This window comes from Podarcis bocagei (genome assembly GCF_964188305.1).
Source record: "Podarcis bocagei genome assembly, chromosome: 8".
NCBI classification, from domain to species: domain Eukaryota; kingdom Metazoa; phylum Chordata; class Lepidosauria; order Squamata; family Lacertidae; genus Podarcis; species Podarcis bocagei.
Genome location: NC_138133.1, coordinates 53,731,981 through 53,759,776, shown reverse-complemented (window position 1 = coordinate 53,759,776; position 27,796 = coordinate 53,731,981). Strand labels below are relative to the sequence as shown.

The following is a 27,796-nucleotide window of genomic DNA, read 5'->3' as shown; positions in this document are numbered from 1 at the left end:
GGCTCTTCAAGCCTCTCTTATCTGTGCCTCAGGATTCTTCCCAAGCCACACTCCTCTCTAATCCTGGCCTGCACCTGCAGGAGCATCTGCCTGGTTCTTGTGCTGCTGGCTTATGCCATTTGAAGAACTGCAGTTAATGGGAACATAGAATTGTAAAGTTGAAAGGGACTCTGAGGGTCATCTAGTCCAAATGCCTGCAATGCAGGAATCTAAGCTAAAGCATCTGTGACAGATGGCCATCCACCTCTGCTTAAAAAGCTCCAAGGAAGGAGAGTCCACCACCTTCTTTTTTTTTTAATAGATGTTTATTAAGAATTTTCCATTTCAAAAAAAAACCCAAAAAGAAAAAACAAAAAAAGAAAACATATACAGTTTAGAACCCTTCTTTTTCTATAACATATTTCTCTGACTTCCCCACACCTCCCCTTCTTATATTCCAATTCAAATTGTTAATTCAACAAGTTCTTATCCCCAATTTTTAACCTTTTTATATTTAGTTCAATTTAAAAGACCATTTTTTACAACATCAAAATTTATGCATCAATGTTCATTCTTAAATCTTAAATCCTTTTTCTAAAGTCGACCCTAATTCCCTTCCACGAATTCCCCACATTTCATACTAGTAACAAAACAGAATAAAAAGAAAAAAGATGGATTATAATTATGCACCCTTTGGATCCCCAAACCCCACCCCGTCCCCTTTCCCGGTTTCAATCCCCAACAAATGTCCATCAGTCTTAATCTACTATCAGCCTGGAGATCTCACGTCCGAGGCTCTCAATTCTCTCTCAGTTCCTCTCTGCTGGTTTTTTTTTATAGTCCTTGGTATTAAACACCAGATCTCGGAGATGCTCTGGCCCGATAGGGACAATGTTTCTTCCAGCCAGACCGCCATACTTAAAAGTGGAGCCCAAATCTTGTTTCTTATTCCTTTCAAGTCCAAATGTCCCCAAAGCTCCAACTTTCACCTTAATCAAATTTGTAATCCTTGGGTCTTCAGATCTCCACATAAGGAGATCTCTCCATTCTTCAATCTCGAGCTCAGACCAGATTTTCATCATCAAATTCTTATTTTCCTTTGTAACCATCATGTCAGGCCTCTGGCTCTCCTTTGTCATCTGCAACATTACATCTCCTTCCTTTTCCTCAGAAACAACATGTGTCTCTTTCTCCACACTCTCAAAGTTCTCAAATTTCTCCTCTTGTCCAGCTGCATGAACTTCCTGAATCAAGTCCTTATGAAATTCAGTGAATTTGTTTACTGTTAAGTCCAGAGTTGCAACGTTGGTAGCCAAAACATCAATTTGGCCTTGTAACTTTCCCAAGAGAAAGCACAGAGAGTCCGCCACCTTCTGAGGGAGAACTGTCCAACAGTTCTTACTGTCAGAAAGGTCTCCGTGATGTTTGGCTGGATTCTCCTTTCTTGTACTGTAACTTGAATCCATTGGCTTGAGTCTTACCCTTTGGAGTAGGAAAAAGCTAATAGGATCACACACATAGGATCACACAACAATATTGCTGTTGTTCAGATGCTGTCAATCAGCCAAATGACTCGATGAACAACTTTTTGTTTTTTCAGACAAACCAATAGACATGTGAAGCAATGTATTGACTTGCTCATCTGCTCCATAGGCTCAACAAGGTCTTCACCTGGTCCTGTCACACACAGCTGTAATTTTCAGAATACTAAAATGTAATCAAATTTTTGACTGCCATTTGTGAAGCAATCTTCAGATTACAGATGATGCTCAGCCAAGCCAGGCCAGGCAGAATCCAATGCAAAGGGCCCCAGTTTTCTCCTCTCTTGAAAATGTATTTAAATCTTTCAGACTTTCTGATATATTTCTACATCATTAATCTGCTGTTTATAACAGTCGTGGCATTTGTATGAGGCTAATGCCATATTTTGACATGATATTAAACAGGAATTTTGTTACATTGAGTGGCAGTTACTGTAGAGTCAGGGGGGAAATTATTGCTAGGCAAAGCACATTTTAAAATGTCACAACAACTGTTAAGGTGTAGCATGCAAATTCCACACCTGAGATAATGTAAAACCCTTCACTTCCCTGTTTCCAGGTTCCCTTGCTGCAGAGGAGGAAAGGGGGTGGGACTCAAGGTACATATCTGCTTGACTAAAAATGAGTCAATTCTACTGGAGTTTCTTTTCTGTTTTTAGTTTAAGGAAAAGAAAACACACACAATATACAAACATACAGTTTCCAAAAGTAAACATATTAAAAAAAATAAATCACGGCTAAGGCAAGGATCAAATGATCCCATCATATTTAAAGACTGATATTTTTCAGTCATGACCATATAAAACAGTCAGAAGAATGGAACATTTTTATAGGCAACCACACTTACTTAGTGAGATAATTTTGTAGGATCTCTGTAGCAAACACCAGTCAATATTGATGAGGATTTATTAGGAATGCTTCTATCCAATTATATATCTCCTCACAGTTCCTGTGCAATGTTGTATCAAATACGCATTTATCTCAGATTTTAATCTTTAAGATGTTGTTGTACAATGTTTTAAATGTATTTTTTATTCTTGTGAAAGCTGTCCCAGTTGTGCTTTTCAAGCTGGTCTTTGACCGTAATAAAATTATGTTATGTTATCAAATAATGAAAACAAATGGTGTGTATGTGTGTGTACGCACACACACATGCTTAGTTCCCTTATGGTAACAAAGAGGAGTATAAGAAAAATGTATTAATTAAATAAACCCATGACCTTGCACTGAAATTCAACCCACAATTTCAGCACACTTCTGAACTGGCATGCAGTATTCCATGTTTTCCAATTCAAGGGCTATAATATATGGAAGGATCTGTTTAGCTTTCTTTCTTTCTAAATCAGTGCAGCCGGCCCCTACTCCTCCTGTGTCACATGACAAAATGCTTTTGATGCTTAATGGAGTTTCAAAAACAGTTACCGAGGTGAGTTGTGGAGGCTGCTGTTTTGGGTTGTCTGGGTTTTTTTAAAAAAATATATCCATAAATCTCACTGGGTTTCTGCAACCTCATGTGCATGCCTAAAGGACCACTGTGGATTGTGGCCTTTTTCCAGAATAAGGAGGAAATGTCCTGGCATGTTCACAGACAGTGAATCTGTAAAGGTCAGTAGAAAAATCCCCCCAGGGTGTGGCCCAAACTGGTTTAGCATCCTAATGCTGGAGAAAGGGGTTTGTGGCTTCATGAGCTTACGATCCACCCATCAGCGGTATATTTTAAGAAATACCAAGAAAGAGACAAAATTATCCTATTGAAAGTACTCATTAAATTGCAGGTAATAATTTTATTTTATAATATTGTCTGCATATGTAAAGTATTGCTCAAGGTAGTTTTCTTCGTGAGAAGCTGAATCTTTTAGAAGCTTGAAGGCAGCAGAAGGAGATGAAAATAAAAGTGCATGCAATAAAGAAAATAATATATTACCACAATTTAAAGCCGTGGTATAATTACACAGGCAAAGACCTCTCTCATGACATCTAATTAGGAAAGCAACTGCTTGGTAGAATGTGATTCATTCTCCTTTGCAATGTAGGGGAATGCTTTCTACTATACGTAATCTGCCAGTAGTAAAGTGCAGGCTTACCCTTACAAAAGCGACCTATAATCTCACATACAGCCATGCCAAATTTTATAGAGGAGCCTGCCCTCCAGACATTTTGGACTACAACTCCCCTCAGTACCAGCCAGCAAGACTAGAGCTGATGTGAACTCCAATCTAAATGTGTGTTTTCAGGATCCACTGTATTCCTATAATTGTTTTTTCATTCTAAATTTTAAATTGTTGTAACCTGCCCCGGAACCTGCTGAAGGGAATGTAATAAATTTTATAATTATAATAATAATCCAAAACATCTGGATGATGCAGACTGGGGAAGGGTGTATTAGCGAATCTGCAGTAAATGTTCTAAATCCACTTATTGCAGTGAATGATACATGGAGGATTCACATTAACTGCAGAAGGTGGTAACAAATTGAGTTAATGTCATATTTCCGAAGAGAGTTGGTAGGATCAGCCGTTCGTGTCATGTAAACAACTATTACAAAATACTTTATTTCATTTAATGTAAGAAATTAATGTAAGAAATTTAAACATAGACTGCAACTCTAAGCACACTTTCCTGGAAAAAAACCATTGTGAACATTATGTGTCAACTTTTTGGGGTCGCAGTTAGCTACAATAACTAAAATTGACTTCCTTTGTGAAAAACTGTTCTGAAATCCTCTAGTGCAGAGGTTCTCAAATTTTCTAGCCCCATATCTCATTAGAGACAGCCCAAAATTACTGAGGGTCACCAGTCTCAAAATGGTGGTGCAGAGGCAGAGGCAGTTACAAAATGTTGGCAAATGGAGACAGAGTTTGGCATAATCAGCTGGCAATTACTAACATCATTTTCAATTGATACCTAAACCATTTCTTTGTCACAGCATTTTCCTTGTGTCAAGCTAAAGGCAGACATTTGCTCTGGAGGTATTGTGGTTCACTCTCGCCATTTTCGACAGAATTTGCTGAAGGCTTTTTCCTTTATATTTGTCCCTTCCCATGCCCACATGCCTCCTAAAATATTGTTATTTATCTACTGTAATTTCTTCTGCCATTCTCCATTCACACCCAACTTTCAGCTAACCCTCACCTGCTAACACTGGTCCAACCGAAAGGTTATGACATTGCTAGGGCATGGAGCAGACAAGGGAGGAGGCACTGGCTAGACTGTGGCACTAAGGTCAACCTGTCCTACTAGCGTGTCCTGGTCTACTGGATGTAGGGTTTAGCACTATGTTGACAACTATTTGGTTATCGATTTGAAAAGAGAATTAAACAGTTACATAGCTAAACTTTTAATGCCCATGTTTTCATTAAATGCTCAAGGAAAGCACACTTTATGCATTATTTTCTAAAATAAGGTAAAGGTACCCCTGCCCGTACGGGCCAGTCATGTCTGGCTCTAGGGTTGTGCGCCCATCTCACTTAAGAGGCCGGGGGCCAGCGCTGTCCGGAGACACTTCCGGGTCACGTGGCCAGTGTGACGAAGCTGCTCTGGCGAGCCAGCACCAGCGCAGCACACGGAAACACTGTTTACCTTCCCACTATAAAGCGGTACCTATTTATCTACTTGCACTTAGGGGTGCTTTCGGACTGCTAGGTGGGCAGGAGCTGGGACCGAAAGACGGGAGCTCACCCCGCCGCGGGGATTCGAACCGTCGACCATGCGATCGGCAAGCCCTAGGCGCTGAGGTTTAACCCACAGCGCCACCCGCGTCCCATTTTCTAAAATAGGCAGTAACAAAACATTCAAGTGTAATAATGAACAAGTTACTGGAAACCACAGAAGGGGAGAATTCTGTTGAGATCAAGTCCTGTTTGCAGGTTTAGCCACCATGAGAACAGGACGCAGGACCAGATGGGCCACTGGTCTGATCCAGCAGGCTCTTGGTCTCACGTTAAACAACATTATTACATGTGCATCTGCAGTGGCAAAGGAACCCTCTCCGTCACCCGGGGCGGTATGCTGAGGGGCGGGGTCAACTGCTGGGCAGCCCGATTGGACACCATGCGAGTGGCAGCCATATGAAAGCCAGTACGGATGCCACACGCGAGTGGCAGCCTGATCGGACTGCGCATGCGTAACAGCCCGTACGGATGCAGCGAGCGGCGCCCATACTGCACCCTTCACTGCTCCACACCTGGGAGGAGGCAGCGGCCAATCCTGTCACACACACCCCAGGGTGGCACCCGGGGTGGCCCGCTCCCTCTGCCCCTCCTTCGTACACCACTGTGCACCTGTAGTTTCTGTGCATTTTTTAAAGGGTGCACAACTAGGTGCCCCCACAACAGGTTTCCTCATTGAGAGAAGCCGTTCCTGGGCCCGCCCTTTGGGGCTGGGGCAGCGGTAGCACTGGCTCCTTCTCCTTAGGGCTGCCCTGGGCCAGCTGAATAGAAGAGGGAGGGCGCAGCCATCAGCTGGCCACATCTCCACTCCTGGGTCAGGCCTGACCGGGGTGACAGAAGCGGTGGAGAAACTGGCAGTGTTGCCGCCCCTCTCCGACACTAGAGGGAACTGCAGAGGCAGCTTCCTCAGATGGTGGCCCAACACTGTGAGCCGGCTGCAGCTCCACCCCAAAGTCAAGCCTGACCCAGGGGCAGAAGTGTTGGAGAGGTGGCGGCAGCGCTCCTCTCCAACGCTGGGACCCAGTGCACAAGGGAGCTGTGGAGGCAACTTCCTTGCAAGACAGCCCAATGCTACAAGGCAGCCACAGTGCAGAAGCAGCGGGCTCTGGTGGGTGAGTGCGCTGCCTGGCGGTGCACCCCACCCACCTTCAGTGCATGTGTGTCTGACCCAGGTGGTGATCGCAGACGCTGCACCCCTGTTTGCAGGGGACTTTGCCACCAAAGGCAGCACGGAAGAGTTCATCTCCCTACATATATAATATCATCTATCATCCTCTGAATGTTTGAATCAGTCCAACATTTGCAGGAAAAAGCATTCCTTCCTGTAAATACTTATGAGATGTGAATTTATCACCCTCTGTGGAGGATGTTTTTTGAAAACCCTACTTTAAAAATGACTTCAGAATACACTGTGGAAAACATGGTTTTGTAAGAGCTTTAAAAAAACAAACCACACACACACACCAATATCCAAAGTTTGAGTAAAGCAATAAGTCCATTGATGGGTCCGCTCAGAGCATGACTTCATTGGATATCACCTATTGAAAGCATTTTTCCATCTATAAGACGCCCCCATGTATAAGATGCCCCCTATTTGGGGGGGACTCTGATTTAAGAAAATGGGGGGAGATCTATCTGTGTATATGATGCCCCCAAATTGTGGACATTATTTTTTAGGGGGAAAACTTAGTCTTATACATGGAAAAATACGGTATCTAGTATTTCATTTAGACCCAATATATTTTGTGTAAATGCTGTTGGGGGAAATAGATTTTCTTGATTTACATTTCAATCAGGGTTTTGGCCTGGTTTCGGAAGAGAAATTGCTTTTGTCACCCTACGTGATGACCTCTGTTGGGAGAGAGAGAGGTAAATATGTGCCTGTTTATTCTCCTCGACCTCTCAGACCTCTTTTGATATCATCAAACATGGTATCCTTCTGGAGTGGCTGTCTAAGTTAGGGGTGGGTGGCACCACTTTGTGGTGGTTCCAGTCCTATTTGGATGTTTCACCCCACCCCCCCAGAGGGTGATGCTTGGGGAGTGCTCTTCAGCCCTGTGGAGCCTTCAACGTGGGGTTCCTCGGTGTTCAATTTTATCCCCTGTGCTGTTTAACATCTACAAGAAACTGCTGTCTGGGGCTAACTGGAGTTTTGGAGTATGGCGCCAGAAATATGCTGATGACACACAACTCCTTTACATCTACAGGTGAGGCGGTGGATGCCCCTCTGAGCTTTGCCTCACCCAACCTTCTCCCTGCAACTGTTGGCTACTCATGTACACTCTTCCTTTGTGATTTCTGCTTTCTTTCATTTCTTATATAGTCCCTTCTTCCAACACAGCTCATCCGTAAACCAGTGTGGTGTAGTGGTTAAGAGCGGTAATCTCGTAATCTGGTGAACCGGGTTCATGTCCCCGCTCCTCCACATGCATCTGCTGGGTGACCTTGTCACACTTCTCTGAAGTCTCTCAGCCCCACTCACCTCACAGAGTGTTTGTTGTGGGGGAGGAAGGGAAAGGAGAATGTAAGCTGCTTTGAGACTCCTTCGGGTAGTGATAAAGCGGGATATCAAATCCAAACTCTTCTTCTTCTTATGCGGTTTATTTTGGTGCCTCCCACTTTTCTTTCTTGTTGGAATTGCCAGCCTTTGTGCCTTCAGTAGTTAACCTTTAAGAAACTCCCATCCATCTTGGACTCCCATCTCTTTGAGTAATTTTGACCTTTGGACTTCACCCAATAGTTCTTTTAGCTTTTTGAAATGAGCCTCCTTATAGTCCAGAGTGCATGTTCAACTACACTCAGCTTTCCCTTGCTTGTGTATCACTTTCTCCCAAGGTTCTCTGTACTTTCACTTCATTGATCAGTTCCTCCCTGTTGGTGAGGACAAGGCCCAAAAGAGATGACCCCCTTTTTGCATCTTTCACCTTCTGGGAAATGCAATCATCAGCGGAGCAATTTAGAAACAATGCAAGACTTTCAGTTACAACTATGAATTAAAAGCTATTCCTCAGAAGCATTTTGACTTTTATTTTGTCAGGGAAAATTCCTTATATTTTCTGCAACACAGCTATTTTGCTGCAATTGATGACTTTAGCTTCAGCATCCTAGACATACTTGGAGAGGCTGTCACTTTGGTGTTCTGTCTCTTTCCTGGGATGTCAGTTTACATGGCAGGTACTTTTGTCAAGGCATTGTCACTGTCTCCCTTTGTTAGTTGCAAGACCAGAATATAATAGCCAGTTTGAGAATATGTAGATATAGAGCAATGTTTTACTAGGTAATATTGAAGTCAGCACCTTGGTGTAGCTGATCCAAATAAATATATGAGAACGTTTCTTACAGCTGCTGATTAGCTACTGAGCCATGTTCAAGCTCTAAACAACTTAGGACCAGGATACCTAGCAGGCCAACATACCTGGCTGATCACTAAGATCTTCAGAGGAGGCTTTGCTGACTATACTATGATCAGTGGATGGAAGCGAAGGCGCAGAAAAAGCTCAATATGGAGGCTAAATGGCTGAAATATTGGGAAATTTTGGAAAAAGAGGGAGACAGATTGAAATTGCAGAGTTTTGAAAAACTAAAAAATAAAGTGCGAGATTGGCTTCATTATTATCAGATAATGGAGGCATATAATTTGGACAAGAAAATTGGCTTCCAGGTGGAAAAATCAAAATTGGAAACAGAACTATTAGAACCCAAAACCAAGATTCTGTCAAAGATGTATAACTTGCTGTTGAAATGGAATACTCAGGATGAAACGGTGAAATCTGCTATGATTAAATGGGCACAAGATGTTGGACATAACATAATGATGGCTGACTGGGAACAGTTATGGACCACAGGTATGAAGTTTACGGCATGTAATGCCTTAAGAGAGAATATTATAAAAATGATATACAGGTGGTACATGACACCAGTCAAGCTTGCAAAAATCTATCATTTGCCCGATAATAAATGTTGGAAATGTAAAGAAACGGAAGGTACATTCTTTCACCTTTGGTGGACGTGTCCAAGGAGTAAGGCTTTTTGGGAGATGATCTATAATGAAATGAAAAAGGTATTTAAATATACCTTTCTGAAGAAACCAGAGGCCTTTCTCCTGGGCATGGCTGGCCAATTGGTGCCAAAGAAGGATAGAACTTTCTTTATGTATGCTACAACAGCAGCAAGAATACTTATTGCAAAGTACTGGAAGACACAAGATCTACCCACCCGGGAAGAATGGCAGATGAAGGTGAATGGACTACATGGAACTGGCGGAAATGACTGGCAGAATCCGAGACCAGGGAGAAGAGCCGGTGGAAGAAGATTGGAAGAAATTTAAAGACTATTTACAGAAATACTGCAAAATTAATGAATGTTAGAATGATGTCAGAATGAAGTTAAGTGGTTTTAGCAGCAATGTTACAAAGGAGTATGTAAAAATGGTTTGTAAACAGGTGAGAATTCAAAGTTACAATATATTAAGTTAAAGGATTAGGATAAAAACAAAGAGGGAAAGGATTTGCTGAATTAAATAACTGAACTGGAATACAAAAAAGGGAGGTGTGAGGAGGTCAGGGAAACAAGTAAATGAAAGACATGACATGGAAAGGTTGATTTGTTTTTAAGTGTTTTTATTTTTCTGTATTTTGTATTTTTTCTTTTCTTTTTTCCCCCTTTTTCTTATTTTTGTAACCTTTTTTGAAACTTTAATAAATATCATTTTTTTAAAAAAAAAATATACTATGATCAGTGGAATGTCACCTTGTGATATTTAGACAGCAGGCCTTCTCAATTGGTAACACTCACCCACATGCAATCCAGGAAGTGGAAACAATAGCTACTTTTAAGCACATGTCATGTCCCTAGATAATAGATTTCTGTTTTTATTGATATATATATATTAACTCTTTCATTTCCATATTTTGTTATATTTAGTTTTAATATTTTATGCAAACTCTTTAGGGATCACTGTATTATAAACCAAATAAATAAATAAATAAATGTTCAAATATGTTAGAGAACAATGTCACTCCTCTGCATTAGAGAGGAAACAGGTTTACTCCAGCCCTTGGAAGGACTGAAGGAACGCAAAACACAATCATTCAAAGACATCAGCTGGAGGTGAAGTATAGCCAGCCACTAATAAATAAAGCATCCTTTTTCATCCATCCAAACTAGGCATGGGAAGGCAGTAGCCTTGCAGATATTGCTGGACTCTGGCTCCCATCAGCCCCCCCCCCACAGCCCCCCCAACCCCTTGGCTAAGCCAGTGGCAATCATCAGAGTGATATCATACTACCATAGTGAAATCTGTAATTGTGTTATGTAATAACACTTCCTTCTGTCTTCCTAACCACCTGCCAACTACTTCACTGAGTGACTCGGGGAGGGAATCTTTCCAGCCCCCACCATTCATGTTTTTTAAAAAAAGAAAACATTTCTTCCCAAATAAATTTTTGACGCATACTATGGAAGCCGTAATAGTTCTGCTATAAACAGATATTAATATTATGCAAATAGCCTGATATGTGACAAACAGATCTGAGCATTATGTTACATAAGACTGTTAGATAACTGTTGAGCACAACTAGAAGATGCTTTCTGAAAATCACATCCCTTTAAATAGGAATATGTGTGTGAGAGTGAGAGTAGGTTTGTGAAAGATAGCTGGGGACAGCTCTACAGTACCTCTGTTTTTCAATTGCTCAAAGGCAAGGCTTGCCAGTAAAGTGTGGCTAAGACAGCCTGCTGGTGGACAAGACAGGCAGCTTCCTCTCTGTGTGCAGAAGGCAGATAGGGAAAAGGGGAGGAGGGGGACAGAGTGGAGGTCTTGTGGGAGAAAAATATGAATTCACACGACCCATGTGTGTGGGGTAAATAACAAACGAATTGGCTGGGCACATAATATAATAATAATATAATATTTTATTATTTATACCCCGCCCATCTGGCTGGGTTTCCACAGCCACTCTGGGCAGCTCCCGACCAAATATTAAAAACGCAATGCAGCATTAAACATTAAAAACTTCCCTAAACAGGGAATGAATTCAAAATGTGGGGCTAAACTAATTCAACAGCAGGAGAGAGCCCTCAGTAGCAGAGTCTAAACTCAGAAAAGTTAAGCAGCAGTATAATGTGGAAATATAGACCTTTTGATCCCATTTAGTTCACTTGCAAACTGCTCTACTCTTTTCTATCCCTCTTGTAGAAGTCATAAAATAAGTTTTAAACACTTTACTTACAAAAAGGTCCAAAAGTCAGATTCATGCATTTATCCAAGCAGCAGCAAACACAGATAACACAGGCAGAATGTTAAGGAGTAGGAAATACTGAAAGATGGCTTTAAACAAGCAGGCAAGCAAGTGGGGAGGTGTGAAGCTTCAGGCTACACCTAACCAATGCCTTGAGGCTGGGAAGCTGACTGGAATGAGGCTGGAGGAATTTGAGGGTCTAGTGAGCAGTAGGCTATGCCTGAAGAAGGGATCGCTCTTGAGTCCCTGAAGTGGGGATGCACTGACACAGAGCTTGCTTGTGTCAGCCTCCAGAGAGGTAGAACAGTCTTGCAAGGGAAAAGCAAGAGGGTGCCCCCCCCCTTCTGCATGCTAGTAGCAAGGAAGGCAGAGGTAAAGCAGCTCAACAAGGTGCCTTTGGATTACCTTTACTGGATACCCAAATGTTACTGAGTGAAAATTCTGTCTGACTATTGGAGGGGACTGTCTAAAACCCTAATCCGGGAGGCTGTCTTCATGCCCTCGGGGATCTATCTTTGTTGGGGTGTGAAGTGTGCTGTAACATTTAATCCCTAATAAAAAGCATGAACAGAATATCCTAGTGATTTGTGGCCATTTGTGCAAAAGAAGAGGAATGAGGGAATGGACACAGGGGCCTTTGATTTAGCCTTGTCCCTGGAAGCCCAACAAGGTTATATAAAGAAGTTTTTTCTTCCAGTATAATATACAAATGCATAGTTAGGATTTACCTCACGACAATGCCACATTTCCCCATCTGTGTCTTCTACTTCCAAGCGAACTTTGCATATCATATTAGACTTCTTATCCAGCTCCAGTGTTGCCTGATAAGCCTCAGCCCTCTGAAATGATCCTTTGGGAATAAAGACTGAAGAAGATGCCCCTTTGTCATCACAAACCGTAAGAGTCAACTTAGGGTTCATAGCATTGCTTGAAATGCCTCTAGTTGTAACAGTGACATCCCAAGTACCTAGAAAAGCAAATCAGTAGGAAATAACAAATTGACTGTAGTGTTGCAGAAATCTGAATTTGCTCCACAATTTTGAACTTTTGTTAGCCACAGAGTGCATGAAATAAGCCAACAGTTAAACCCTTGATATTTCAATACTAGCAATAGTGCTGTGATTGTTAATCATTTATATACTATTCTGAATTTGTACATTGTTTTAAAATTTTAACAGTGTTTCTGCTCACATGATATCAATAGGATCAAAAACTGCTGAGAGATCAAGCAAGAAGGACAGAGTAATACTCCCCATGTCCCAGGGCTCATCCAGTCTTAAGCTTGTCCCGTGTCTAGAATGGATGGGTCTGAGCAGTTTCCCCCTTGTCCCACACTTTCTAGGCACAGGTCCAAGTGGTTTTGCCTTTGTCACACCACTTTCCTCTGGAGAAATAATTCTTTAGCAATAAATCGGAGAAAGCATCAATCTGAAGAAAACCCAACTGACATTTGCTCCTATTCAGTGCTAAATATTGCATTTCCCCAGGGAAAAATGGTGGGGCAAGAGCAAGTAGGGATGAGCTGCTGCTCTCAATGCACTTCATTCATCATCATCATCATCATCATCATCATCATCATCATCATCATTTATTATTTCTATCCCACCCATCTGGCTGGGTTTCCCCAGCCACATCAGGACAACCAAGGTTGATTCAGTGGTAAAACTGCTCCTGAACCCAAACTGAAATGCATCCAGATAGTCTGTAACATCCAGGAACTGCTGCTACTGCTTCACCAACACTCTCTCCACCCCCTTGACCAAGAAAGGGGTTTGTGGGCATGTTTCAGTTCATCACATTTTAAAACAACATTCCTAAATGGGGTTTACTTTTTTACCCTAAATGGGGTGTAGGTGAGGTAGAAAATACTGCTAGAACAGATTAGATATATCAGAAATAGCTTCAGATACAAGAGCCTTTGGTCTGTCATTCATCATGCCTGAAGAAGTCTCCTATTTGTTTTTCTCTCCTCACCACCTTCTGTTGCATCTAATCCACAAATCTAATTTTAAATCATTTCTTATACTTCTTAGTCTCTGTATCTCCCCCCTCTCTCTCTGAGTGTATGTGTGTGTGTGTGTGTGTGTGTGTGTGTACACACACATTCACACACACACACACACACACACACACACACACACACACACACGCACTGTATTATCCCGCTTTGCAAAATGTCATGAGGATACATGAATGATGTTATTTAGAATAAAGGCATATTATATTTGAATAGCATTTTTTGGTTTCAACAGACCCATCCCTGAAAGACAGAATAAAATCTATCAAAACAGAATCTTTAATATATTTTTATAATTTTGCATCTCACCATGAAAATTTTCAGCCAGCTTCTCTTTCCTAACTTTTCCAAGAAGTTGCACCTCTCGTTTCATTTTTCCATCACCAACTCCACTGTCCAACCATTGCTGGCACAGGAATACATACTGGTCACTATTCTTCTCTGATTCTTGTATCATGATTCGGTCAAGATACCAACCCGCTCCATAACCAGATCTATTGTGTTCCACAACCACTTTGCTCAACATTCCTAGATCTATTGCTTGGACACTGAAGGTATTCAACTATTGGGGAAAGGAAATAAAGCAGGGCCAACATCCACTTAATAAAAACATATTAAACATTGCTTAATTCAACTACTCTATTAGAAAAGAGAATCGTTTTCCTGTTCAGTTGTTCCTTTTACTGGTACTTAAACACAATATTGATTCAATAGCTTTTAGATACCTTATTCATATGCAGAAGTCTCATTGTTCAGAGACTAGAAGAACTCTGTCATGCCTAAAATGCTTTTTGGAACTTGAGATTGAGATACATTTATTAACTAAATGATTCCTATAGTAATATTTTCCAGCAGCATTCAAAGTATGCAGCTGTTGCTGTTAACTTTACAGGTAGACCACAGTGGCTGAACAGTATGTGCAGCATAAACCCAGCAAATCCATAGCTGTTTCAGGATTTACACTCATTGGCCAGCTCCCTGTCTCTGGTATTTTGGTCTAAATTGATGACTTTCAAACTGTGTTGTTTGGAACCATGGAATTCCTGCAAAGGTTCCTGAATTAAAGTATTAGTAATAGAAGTTCAATTTCCACCGCACAGCTTGCCATACAATACAGAGCTGCAGAGGAGTTCTGGGTGTATTCAAGGATATACACTCAGTTCACATGGGCCAATAGGACTCTTCAGTATCCCATATGGACCCTACAACACCCCCTCCCCGATTCTTCTGCAAAGGTTCTTTGGCAGGAATGTTGATATGAGAAGAATTCCATGGACACAAAAAGCTTGAAAATGGCTGGTTCATACTAATACCATGCGTGATTTTCTCCATCTACTCAGCAGCAACTCTGTGAATGACAGCACAGTGCAATACAACAAATCAACCAATTTGTGCGTGCTTAAGTTTTACTCCTTATAGTGTTTCAAATTCTAAGTATGGATGGCAATGCTAACAATGGCCAATTAGACTGACCACAGAAAGCTATCAGTCTTCTGTGCATGAGAGTTTGATAAAGACAAGAAAATGGTGTGGGTTTTTTAGCGCAAATGAACACTTCTAATACTATTCTAGCTTCCAGTAAACAACAGTGCAGTAGCAGCTGCAGAGATGCATGTTGGGATGAATAAATTATATTAGAGGGAATGAATGTGTGCCCATTTGATAGAGAATACGAGCGGGTGGGTGGAAGTGTGGGCACATGTGGGTAGCAAGACGACCAGATGGATGGAAGCAGCAGCAGCAGCAGCTATAATTTTACTTGTTGACAACTTCTATACAATGAGACAAAGAAGAATGGAATAAAACATGATTAAATTAAAATAAAATGGAAATGCTTTATGGTTTTAAAAATCAGATTCTTACATGGATCTTTTGGTCCAGGTATATTCTACAAATACTCCCAGGAAATGTAGCCTGGAGAATATAATTTCAACTAGAAAAATAGAATTTCTGACATTTTTACCTTCACATATTTATACTCTTCCAAAAACAGTTACCATGACAAAGTACAACTCTGAATGGGAAGTATAAAAAGCCCCAAATAGTCAATAGTCAAGAAGAATGTATTGTAAATAACTTCTGGAACATTGCACCACTTTTGATTTTGTTATTTGAAATGGCAAATCTTGTTATGGTGGCACACTATATGCAGAGTTGTACATAATAGGCTATACCAGCAATATTCATCTTTCTTTCCTGTTAGTACTTTTCAGATTGAAATCAATCATTAATCCCTTTCAATAGGACAATAAATCAAACTCCTCAGGAAACAGTGGTCAAAATCACCCCATTGTTATCAATGAATTTGCCTTATGATGCATTACATTACACAGCTCTCACTGTTAGCCAGAATGTATTTTTGTCCTATGTTATTTCTCCCTTTGTGTAAAGACACATACACTTCATTGGAAATGTAATTGATGAAAAGCAAAACCATTTTATTAAATTGGCTCGCCTGATTTAGATTCTGCTTTAGTTAGGCAAAATGACAATTTCCTACTCATTTAACCCATTAAACCAATGAGAGCATTTAACTAGAAAGATAATTACTTAAGCAATATAAACCAGCTTCATTCACTGTGATTTGATTTAATTGAATTGCTTCATCTTCTTCTATCATACAGTTGTGACAGCTACAAGCAGTAAATTCAATTTAGGCTTATTAATGCGGCTGAATCAGATTCCCAATTTTTGGAAGGGATCTCGTGAGTCATGTAGCTCAACCCCTGCAGGAGCAGGATTCACGACACTGATAGATACTTATCAACTCTCTTCTTTTAAATCTCTAGGAAGGGAAATTCAACAATTTTCCTGTGCAAGTTGTTCAATTGCTCAGCTGTTTTAGTGGTTACAAAGGGCCAAACTAGCCAAGGCGTTACAGATCTGTGATCAGATATTCCATCTCTTCACATTTCTTTTAAAAGCAGCAGTGAGATATCTGCATTGGATTTGGACCCTGGATTTCTGTTCAGAATTATATGCAAATATCTATATCATAGGCACAATTCACCAAGTACTGCTGCTGTTCAACCTCAATTTATTTCAGCAGGTCTTGCATTAAGCTTCCAGACAAACCCCATTAAATGAATGGAGGTTGAACTACAGCAGTGCCAATTTACATTTTATATGCATGGTATTTATTTCTATACACATTCCTTAAGAGAAGTGATTTGTATAGGAAAAGAGTCAATAGAAATTAGAATTACGGCATCCTGTGCTTATAGTTCCAGGAATATTCCCTTAAGGCTGCAGCTGTAAAGCTTGAGAGGCTCTCCTTTCTCTGTCATTAAACACAGTTGTTTCAGCAGGGTATTGATGCACATCACAGTAGTCTGCAAATTGTATTTAGAATCCTTTAAATATATAGGGTTATCTTAATAACCTCAGATTCCCTGGGAGCTATGATATGGGAATTCCTGGAGTTGCAAGAGATTTTCTAGTTGGCATACAGCTACCCTGTGGAATAGCAGCTGAAGAAGCCAGATCCGTCTTCATGGAAAGCAAAGGAGATGCAGATCTGAATGGGGAAATAACTCGGGTCTGGATCTGGACTTGGTCATGTTTAGAACAGACTCACTGAAAGAGCCCCAATGGCTCCATCTAGCCATGTCTAGTTCTGGACCCAGCCCCCTCAGCTTTGCAACTTCATGACTCCTCCAAAACCCCATAAACTTGTACAAACATTCCCAGAGCAAAAAATCCACCTATTTTTTATTTTCTTATTCCAGCCCTTGGTTATTGAATGATAGAAGGTGGCTATTTCTGACAGCATCAGCACTGCTAATTTGCCAGCATTTAAGTGTTGTTTTGCATGTGTGCTCTGGATGTTGCAGCTCCTTTTTCTTTGACTTTCACAAGCAATATAGAGAGGGAACACATCTTAAGTGTATTTTCTGCATTTTTCATGATTTCACATAGCAATGCCTGTGAAAGCAGAGCTTGAGGTAGCTGTGTTGTGAACACTCTGGTTGAAGTTTACAAAGCCCCTCAAAATAACAGCTAGACAAATTCTAAGCCTACCTGACCCTTTGCAAAGTATGCACATGACTTTGAACACCTAAGTCTTCTTTTGTAAGAGTCCCCATTCTCCCCGAATATTGTAATGAAGACATCTGCTTCTGTTTCTGATGCAGGTAACGTTCCTGTGTGGACACTGATTGAGTAAGTAACCACTGTGGAAAAAGATCAACGATAGAAAATGTGACAAAGAAACCTATGAGAAGCATAAAATTAATATGTGTGTAAGAAATAAAACCAATAGTCCTATATCCTTCCTCCTTCATAAACAAACCACACAGGACCTGCTTTATGAACTTAAGCTATGAGAAAAATCACTTATCCAAAATAAAAAAATCCTTCCAGTAGCACCTTAAAGACCAACTAAGTTAGTTCTTGGTATGAGCTTTCGTGTGCATGCACACTTCTTCAGATACCTTCAGATAAGTGTGCATGCACACGAAAGCTCATACCAAGAACTAACTTAGTTGGTCTTTAAGGTGCTACTGGAAGGAATTTTTTATTTTGACTATGGCAGACCAACACGACACTTATCCAAAAACACTAAATTAGTACCCAAACCTTGCTATACATACCACCAATTTATATATAAGAACAGAGTATTTTACTTCATTGTTTGCTTTTTGATGGTTGGCTGAGAAATGGAGGGAAGGAGTAAAGGGGAGCAATCAGACAAACCAGAGAGCATTTTTTTCTGGGTTTTGGGGGGAGTGGCTTTTGGGGGTCAAACTTCCATGGTCATGAACACAACCGCTTCTGGCACAACAGAACACCATGACGGAAACCAGAGTGCACAGAAACACTGTTTACTTTCCAGCCACAGCGGTACCTATTTATCTACTCACACTGGTATGCTTCCAAACTGCCAGGTTGGCAGGAGCTGAGACATAGCAATGGGAGCTCACCCCGTCGTACAGTTTCCAACCGCCAACCTTACAATCAGCTACTCCATCTATTTTTAGTAGACAAGCAAATATGCTTTAGGGCAGCCCTCTACAGGTCGACTCAGAAGTAAGTCCCACTAAGCTCCATGGGACTTACCCTCAAGTAAATTTGTATGGAAGTGCATATTTAATGAAAACAAACAGGTGTGCAAAAGAGTATTTATGGCATTTGCCTCTATTTCAGCTTGGTACTTATCTTCCTTAATTCCTGTTTTACTGTATCTCCCCAATAACATCCCTGCTCTCAGTATAATTTCTTGCAATACACCACACGTGCACACTTCCAAAACCCATAATACATGGCTACTAAAAAGTAGTTCCACTTTTTAGCCCAGTGTTACAAGTTTATAGCATTCTGCTTATTATTCAAATATGAACAACATCAAATCTATACTGTCATTCCTGGCTAGAACTTTTGTCACCGAACTATGTCAATATGACTTAAAAGTGCAATTAAATGAAGCTTGAGTCATTTCTTGCAGAAGCCAAGAGAAACAAATCCCCCTTTTTCATATTAATTGCAGGACTTAACTCCAGTTAGCATCTATTCATTGCTGCTGATTTTTCTGTAGAGAAAAAAGGAAAGTTAACAGGGCTAAAGCCCTGCTGTTTGTTCCAGATCAGCTGCTTTCCCTTTGAGCCTGCCAGTTAGATAATTGCTGCCACTACCAATTAAAGTGCTATGAGGAAGTAGCTCAACTCTTCACATCGATCTGCATTAATATTATTCACTACAGACAGAAATCATCATCTAGTATGATGCCTGGATGACAACACATAGTTTTGTATACATCTGCATAGTAATGCATATGTCTTTAGGAAGCATGACAGAACAATTTTAGAGCAGTAGATGCATGAACTCTGCATAGCACTGTACAACTAAATTTGCTAATTTATCAGAGTTTGAGTTGGGATGTGAAGAAAATCACTTTTACTGTAACCCAACAGAACCCTTCATATCAGATGCAATCCTGCAAGATTCCAGTTACAGATAGGTAGCCGTGTTGGTTTGCCATAGTCAAAATAAAAAAATTCCTTCCTGTAGCACCTTAAAGACCAACTAAGTTAGTTCTTGGTATAAGCTTTCGTGTGCATGCACACTTCTTCAGATACAGTGTATCTGAAGAAGTGTGCATACACACGAAAGCTTATACCAAGAACTAACTTAGTTGGTCTTTAAGGTGCTACAGGAAGGAATTTTTTTATTTTAATCCTGCAAGAGTTAGAGGTGCTTAAAGTGAGATGGGCGGAACCTAATTACTTAAATATAAGTCCTACTTAATTTAATGTAACTTAAACATGCCTTTCTCCAAGTTTTTAAACCCAGTTAAACCGGCTTGCCTGGACTTAAATATTTTATTAAATTTGTATACTGCCCTTCATCCACAGACCTCAGGGTGGTTCACAGCCAGAACCAGTGGCGTAGCATGGGGGTGCAGGGGGGGCCAGCCACACGGGGCGCAACATCTGGGGGTTAGGGTTAGAGGGCGCAAATCCACGGGTTAGGGGGCGCAAATCCACGGGTTAGAGGGCGCAAATTACTTGCCTTGCCCCGGGTGCTGACAACCCACGCTACGCCACTGGCCAGAACCTCAACTGGGAGAAGACAACATGGTATTCTCCATACATTCCAGGTCCTTATTCAATTCTTAGCAGTGCAGGCAGAACGTTATCTGCAATGGGAGTGCTGGTGGAGGTTTTAACCCCCCCCCCCGCATCCCGTCTCGCACTCCCAACACAGACAAGATAGTTGCATATTAGCACACTAATTGCAGCTTTGAACTGCTGAACTGGAGTGCTGGGAAATCGAAAGGGAAAGGGGTGTGTGTGAGAGAGAGAGAAAGAGAGAGAGAGAGAGAGAGAGAAGGAAAGAAGGAAAGAAGGAAAGAAAGAGTTCAATGTCTATGTGTGTGTTGAACAAGTGTGTTAATGGCATTGCCCATGACTGGCTATCCCTTCTGGCACACAGCCAAATGTCCACCCACCACATGAGGCCCTTAGGGACAGGAAGGTTGCTCACCTGCTCTAGAATAATGTATAGCCCTTCCTACCATGTTTTTCACAGAGGTAATTTCTGGAAGAGAGCATTTAGTTTTGCTTGTTCTGTGGTTGGGAAACATACCCTTAAGTGGTGCTTTATCTGGTCTGACTGCTGCTAGCTCTGTCACAGTCTCAGACCCATCTTCAAAAAGCCATTGGTTTAAAGGGTGAAAACCCAGTTCTTCTTTAGTGTCCAAGTCTTTCATCCGGAGCTGCAGCCAAGAGGACATGGAGGACCACAGATTAGAACAAGCCAATTCCTACAAATGCCTCAGGATTCAGTTTCATGACTCCTATACAGTAAGAGCACGATTTTGATTTTTATTCACAAAAGGAGGCAAATTTGTTCCAGCAGCTCCACAGGCTTTCATTGCAAAAGCTGAGAACCAGATTTTGTATGGAGCCTCAATCTCATTTCCTGGGCTTAGATTTTCCTTAGAAGGAATTCAATCCTTCTTCCTTAGAGCTGTAGTTATTACAGCTAGTACTGTATTGCTAGTACTGCCATGAACTTGAAAATTGGACTTGTCTCATTAAGTAGATTGTCATGGATGCTCTCTATTCAATGCTGGCTCCATTGCCCTGCCAATGTCTCTGTTGTAGCAGATGTTGCTGGATTCTTTTGTGTCTACATGAAAAAAAATGAATCAATGAGGGGTGGGGTTTTTATCTGCTATCTTTGGATCTATGAGTGGTTATACAATAAAAGATATGGATACGCAGGAGTCACATGCATCACTAATGGGCCATTTATACCACCAGGTCACTGTGCCTGACTTGGTCTGCTTCTAACAGAGATATGCAATCCAGCAGTGGGTCGAATGGTCTGCATGTGCTGTAGAAGGAAGTGAGGGGCAGATGGGGCTCATCAACCTGGGAAGGTAGCCCATCTAGCAGAAGGAAAACTTTGCTCCTTGTATGCCTCCTCCTGGCAACTCCTGCAGCCAAGCTGGTGCCAAACGTATTACTCTGCTTTACTTTGGACCATATCAGCAAGGCCAAGAGGGGGTCTTGTCATCGGGGCAGCCCAGAACCTCCATACACACTTTCCAGGCTTGCAGTTTGATTTCACCCCTGGAGGTGCACACCATTGTCTCTCAAGACAGGCAGATGCCAACAACAATTCCCTTATGAGGCAGTTTTCTGGCTGATACTTCTAGACACTTTTGAGTATCTTTCTTGAGGAGTCTAATAAATCTACTAATGTATCTATATCTTAAAGCTGTGGTATCTCTTAATTTGCTAGTATTGTTAGCTCCTACCTCAGGCATCCCCAAACTCAGCCCTCCAGACCACTGGTCCTGTTAGCTAGGGATGATGGTAGTTGTAGTCCCAAAACATCTGGAGGGCCGAGTTTGGGGGTGCCTGTCCTAGCTTGTCATTTTTAATAATTTAGCATTGGTTGCACTGAGGCAGTGATTTTGTGCTTCTTTCTATTTTGTACTTTGCTTAATGGTTGATCAACCATAATAAACATTTGATTGAATGATCATAATGAAACAGTGCCTCAGTCTCCAAGAGGGTTAGCTAGGAAGAGGGATTCCTTACTGTCATTTAAATTGTGATTCTGTATCACAAATAGTGCACCAAGAGCCAGGCTACACATTGTTTATTTATAGCATTTATTCTGCCTTTTCACGAAATGAGCTCAAATGTACATGTTTCCTTGCATTTGTTGTAAACTGAAATTATCAGATTCACTTTTGATGAAACAATTAATTACTTCCCTGAAGAATGATTTTGATTTCCTGAGTAAAAAAAGAAAAAATCCAATTCATCTTAATGTTTTTCTTCTGGAATGGATTTTACTAATGTTGCAGTAAGAACTTTTAAATACTGATATGATATCTGCTATGATATCATATGATATATATATGACTGCGCTATAAAAAGAGAATAATCACTGTAGAAAAAATGCAGCTCCTGAACACAAAAACAGCAGATGTAACCGCAACACAGATGGATCTCCACACTATCCCTTCCCTTCCCAAGTGTGATAAAAGACAATATTTAGGGGATGAAATGTCTTTGCACTGAGACCACTAAGATGTGTGGCCTTGTTTGTGCTTTTAATTTACCTGGCTGACAAACTACTGTACTTGAACTGGTGTTCAAAAACTTCTTTTACTATGGTTCCTCACACACACTACATTTTATGTGCCTTTCCATCATTCTTTTGTGCTGACTTGGTTGTTTCATTTTTCTCCTTTCTCTGTGCCACAGTGCATGAGGTCCTGCAGAACCATGGGGCTTTATTGAGCTATCCAATTCATGATTAGCAGAGAAATTCAAATGGTAGTAATGGCTGATTAGCTGTCAGCACCCACAGACCACATCTTCAGGGGTGATCCAGGAGTGCTTCCATACTCTCACTACTTTGGGGTGGGATTCAATAGCACTCCAGAAAAATCAGGCTGTGCAATTAAAGCTGACTTGGAGCTCTGGCAAAACAACCTCACTTCCCCCAAATTTCTTCTTCTTGCAATAACACAAAAATGCACTGCAAAGTGGGAGTTAATGCTTGACGAAAAGTTGCCTAATATCCCCACAAACAAATCAGGATGGACAGTTTTATCCAGTCTTCCTGTGAGCAAATCGGGCTTCATTAAACAGGTTGTCTGGAAGTGACCCAGGACTCTGTCTTGTACCTTCTCCCGTTCCATGTATATTAGGCTACTGAATATGATCATAATGAGAAAGGGAGGTTGGCTCAGTTCCCATGTTAGGCTTTTAGTTATCTCTCTCCTTTCATCCCATCTAGAATTTGCAGAGTTGACACTTAACGTTGTGCTGAGCCACAAAGGCAATTGGATGCAAGCCAGTCAAGTGAAGCTGGATCCAGGGAAGACTGAAATAAGGATGGCTGACAGGTTGCATAATGGGAGAGAGGGTGGCAGCACAGGGATTCCCTAATCATTCAGGCTTAAAACCTTGGTGTGGGTTTTTTATCCACTGCTGCAACTTAAATGCACATGATCTATTGGTACACACAGGAGTGCATGCCTTTTTCTTTCATATTCAGATCAGTCATGCCTTTGTAACTATCAATCATGCCTTGGTAACCTTAAGATTCAGTTCCATGAATAGATCGTCATAGGGCCATTCTGATGAGAATGAGCTGCTAAAAATTACATTAGTTTCCCAGCATCTGCAATGGCTTCTTACAGCTTTCTAGAAATTTTTGTAAGAGCTTGTACATAAAAATGATTTGAGCAGTGTATGTTAAACTGTTTTAAGCAAGTTTGTTACCTGGCCTTAGCCTCTGGGGATAGGCAAGTTATGTAAGTCTTAATAAAACAACAACAAGAAATCGCAAGTCAGTTTTCAAACTCCTACAGTATTACATAAATAGAAAACTTGTATTTTAAAATCCAATACCACTAAAGTACCAAGTATAGTACAGAGAGTAACATAAGGTCATGTGAGGCAAATGTAACATACCTTGAGAAGTTTAACTCCTCTGCTCAAACTGGTGTTGGATAACACAAAGGATATCTTTGTTATGCTGCCTATATCGCCAACGCTTAACTGTTCAAGAAAACAAAATGTTGGCTGAACTATACATGTCACACATTCATTCTGATGATTTTTATTATTTTCTCTTTCACCTTAGCTCAGTTTGAATCTTGAGGGTGCAATACTATACACACTTACCTGGCAATAAGTCCCATTGAATTTAGTGATACTTCTGTGTAAGATTCATAGGACTCCATTGTAAATGAAGTTGCTAAAATTAGTTTTTAATGTGTTGAGCCACTGCATATATTTTATATGAATATTGTTGGTAGAACAATAAAACCCAGTTAATTCAAACTGTTAAAAGCAAAGGTTGAGGAGAATACTCAACACGCAACATCCAACATCTTGGTAAAATTCCATTCGTCAAATGTGTATTTCTTTTCTCAACCTCAGTTTTTAACAATCTCACACTTTTTCTTTAAATGCTGTTCACTTTATCCTTAAATACTAGCAAAACAACCACCACCACAATTGTGGTTTCCATATGTAAGTTAAATAATATGAGTTAAATAAATATGAGTTTTTAAAGGGTTTCCTTCAGAAATTAGCATCAAAAGTTATGAGACTGCAAATGTAAGAACTTTGGGAATTGATATTATTATTATTATTATTATTATTATTATTATTATTATTATTATTATTATTATTAACCATTTTTGGCCAAATTATGTTGCAAAATTAATGTGCACATTAGATTTGATGGCACATTTACATTTGCCAGCAAATACTATTTTTAGCTTCAAGGTTATGAAAATTGATTCAGATGCGATGGCACATTAGACGTGAGTAAATACAGTATTATTATTCTTTATTTATTTAATTTCTATACCACCTTTCATTGAAAGATCGCAGGGCGGTCTACAATAGAAAAACACCAAAATACAGAACATAGTAACAAACAAAAATTCTACATTTCAATGCCGGCATTCATACATATATAACCACAGAACTGAAATCTACATTTCTTAGGTGGAGGCATATTTGTATCAGTTAAAAGAAGTTAAATTTTATAAGGAGCTGATAAGGGTTGCATTCATTGCTTGGGTGCTGTTTGGTGGCCATTTGAAAGTCTCATTTTTAAAAAAATATTTTTTGGTAAGCATGCCTCTATTTAAGGGGTGGCCAGGTGCAGGCTGCCCTCTTGGCTGATCATTGTGGGATTTTCCCACCCACCCAGTACACCTCTCCCAATGGTGGTCTGTGCAGGGTCATGGCACCCAATCTCTGTTAGGAGCAACTCCCCAGCACAAAGTCAATCCCACTGGGTATCTATCAGGTAGTAGGTGGGCTGCCAGATGATGGATACATGCCCAGTGCCTTAGCAAACCTACTATTTCCTGTAATAAAGTTGTGATCTAATTGAACTCAATACCAGTCTCCTGTGTCCATTCTTTCAGACCTCCCTGCACTGGACATCATGTGCCTGTGGCAGCAATGCAGTAGAACTGTACATTAGAACATACGGTGTATGCTACAAAAAGAAATTAGAAACCCACCAGAAATGGATCATTTTTCATACTCTGGACATTCTGTGGAAGAGATACCCCACTGGTTCCATACACAAGCACTTTTACAACAGGAATCTTTTCTGGAACATGGGCACAATCCATCCACATCTTCCATTGTCCTTGACTTCTAACATCAAACATTTTCACTGGGCCAGATGTTACAGTCATTTCTGAATGGGAAAAATACCCAGACAAACAGCATGATGTCTATTTGAGTTAAATATTAATGTCAGTTCCAAAATGTATTACAGTACTCAGCTATATTCAGTATTTTGTATTTTCAGCCTCATCTTAATCTCCTGGGCTGCCATGTAGCAGGCAATACTGGAATAACATCACAGGAGAACACATGATTTGTGGTCTGAATTGGTTCCCAGGATTGCAATATTGGGGTTGGATCTTGTGCAAGGGTACTATCTGTGCTGTATCTTATGTGCTTTGAAAATGAAGCCTCTAGATTATTCTGAATGTAGGAAATTGGGGAGCTTAAACTGCATTAACTTCCAATAAATCTGAGTTCAAGTTGGGAAACCTATCTTGGGAATGGATTAAAGGCTGTTATGCAAGTGATTCCTAAGCAGTTAAGGCTTTAGTTCTTTGTACTCATAGTTGGGAATTTCTGTGGGACTTCCTTATGAAGAAACTTGTGTTGGGATTTGGGTGCTGGTTCTTCAGCATAGACTTTGGCAAGTACCATAAAACAAAAAAGATACCTTGCAGTGGAATTGAAAGCTCCGTAAAATCTTTTTTTGAATGTTTACTGATCCAGTTATTGTGAACAAAGGTGTATGTGGTAAAAGGGTAGCTTCCTTCTTTTATTACAATCTTCTCTAGGAACCAATCATCTAGAAAAAGAGAGAAAGAAATAGGTTTCCATTTCTGTCCAGCGACTGCTTTTGTGCGTGGTCTAAATGATTAAGAATTGTAAAGCACTTGCACATGCAAAACTCTACAGAAAGGAATTAGTTAATAATAAGGATGATTATATGCATTTCCAATGAATGCTAAACAAACAAAAAAAGCCTTGGGGAATTCAAGGATTCAACAGGAATACTTGAAGGGTCCAATCAATTTCTGGGGTGAGTATCAAGCTCATTGATCATGTTGGAGTGCTGGATGCATATGTACTGTGTGTTTATGTATGTGTAGATATATACATCCATATACTCTCTCTCTCTCTCTCTCTCTCTCTCTCTCTCTCTCTCTCACACACACACACACACACACACACACACAGCAACAGAATTCACATAAACAGCTTTGATTGCTAGATGCAGAAGAACGACTAGAAGATCTTCATGTATAATTTGTTGTACAGACAGTGCTTAATTCAGCAAAGGATTTTGTCTCTAGTCATCCACACTCATTACATGCAGTATCAAAAGGTTGTCTCACATACTGGCAAGTCACATTGGTGAGATAGCCAGTCTTCTGTTCCACAAGTAAGTGACAATTCAAGCCTATAAATGTATACTCAAAAGAAAGTCCTATTGAGTGCAATGGAGTTTACTCCAAGCCAGGTATGCATAGCACTGCAGTCTCAGTGAGTGAGTGTATCTGGTGCTGCTGGGAAAACATGAAAATATTTTTTGCAGCTATAGACTAGCATAGTCACCTTTCTGGTATTTGATACAGTATACTCAATATATATGCATGTTTTCATTTTGTACCTTTGTTGAAACTTTTAAAGCCTACAAGGACATGGCTCAGCTTCCCAAGGTGCACTGCTTTGATTGTGAAAACATCCACCTGTAATTTGAGGGGAGTTAATAGTATTGGTTTAGATGAAGTGAGATGCAACTGCTATTAACATGCAAGAACTGTAACTAAAATTTAAGCACTGCAAAAATATTTCTTTGGATTTTTTCACTACATAGACAAACATTTCAGCTAAAGAAAAGAAATAACATTTTCTGTAAGTTCGTCGTAAAAAAAGATCATTAATGAGAGTGATGTTCTAAGTGTCAGTGACTAGTAAGACTTTATTGAAAATATTAGTGTATCACATTATTAAGAAGTGCAGTATTTCCTGGAGTGGTTTAAAGTTCCAGTAAACTGCTCATTTGTAACAGAGCTTCTAGAATGAAACAAATAAAATCAGATGAATTATAGTTATTGCTCAAAGTGACCTTGCCTTTCTTCTGAAGTGTCTCAAATTAGCTTCAGATAGAGCTTGGGTACTAGGCTAGATTGGCCTAACCTAGGATAGCAAATATATCAGTCATATTCCTCTATTTTCTACAGACAAATCTTCTCCATATTATAATATATGAAAACACCTCAATTAAATAAGATGTTTCTTGGTAGCAGTAGTTAAACATCCT

General features: G+C 40.3%; 1 protein-coding gene across 1 annotated transcript in view; it reads right to left on the bottom strand.

Annotated features, from left to right (window-relative positions):
- LOC308593623 (lipoxygenase homology domain-containing protein 1-like) overlaps nucleotides 1–27,796 on the bottom strand; it is a 181,184-nt gene that overhangs the window by 19,008 nt on the left and 134,380 nt on the right. The window contains exons 39-46 of the mRNA XM_081206073.1: nucleotides 27,143–27,221; nucleotides 26,186–26,317; nucleotides 25,461–25,642; nucleotides 23,887–23,973; nucleotides 20,528–20,657; nucleotides 17,465–17,616; nucleotides 13,754–14,006; nucleotides 12,156–12,394 (exon numbers count right to left, since the gene is read on the bottom strand). Of these exons, the coding sequence (XP_081062199.1) occupies nucleotides 12,156–12,394; nucleotides 13,754–14,006; nucleotides 17,465–17,616; nucleotides 20,528–20,657; nucleotides 23,887–23,973; nucleotides 25,461–25,642; nucleotides 26,186–26,317; nucleotides 27,143–27,221 (1,254 nt within the window). The remainder of the gene's footprint in view (nucleotides 1–12,155; nucleotides 12,395–13,753; nucleotides 14,007–17,464; nucleotides 17,617–20,527; nucleotides 20,658–23,886; nucleotides 23,974–25,460; nucleotides 25,643–26,185; nucleotides 26,318–27,142; nucleotides 27,222–27,796) is intronic.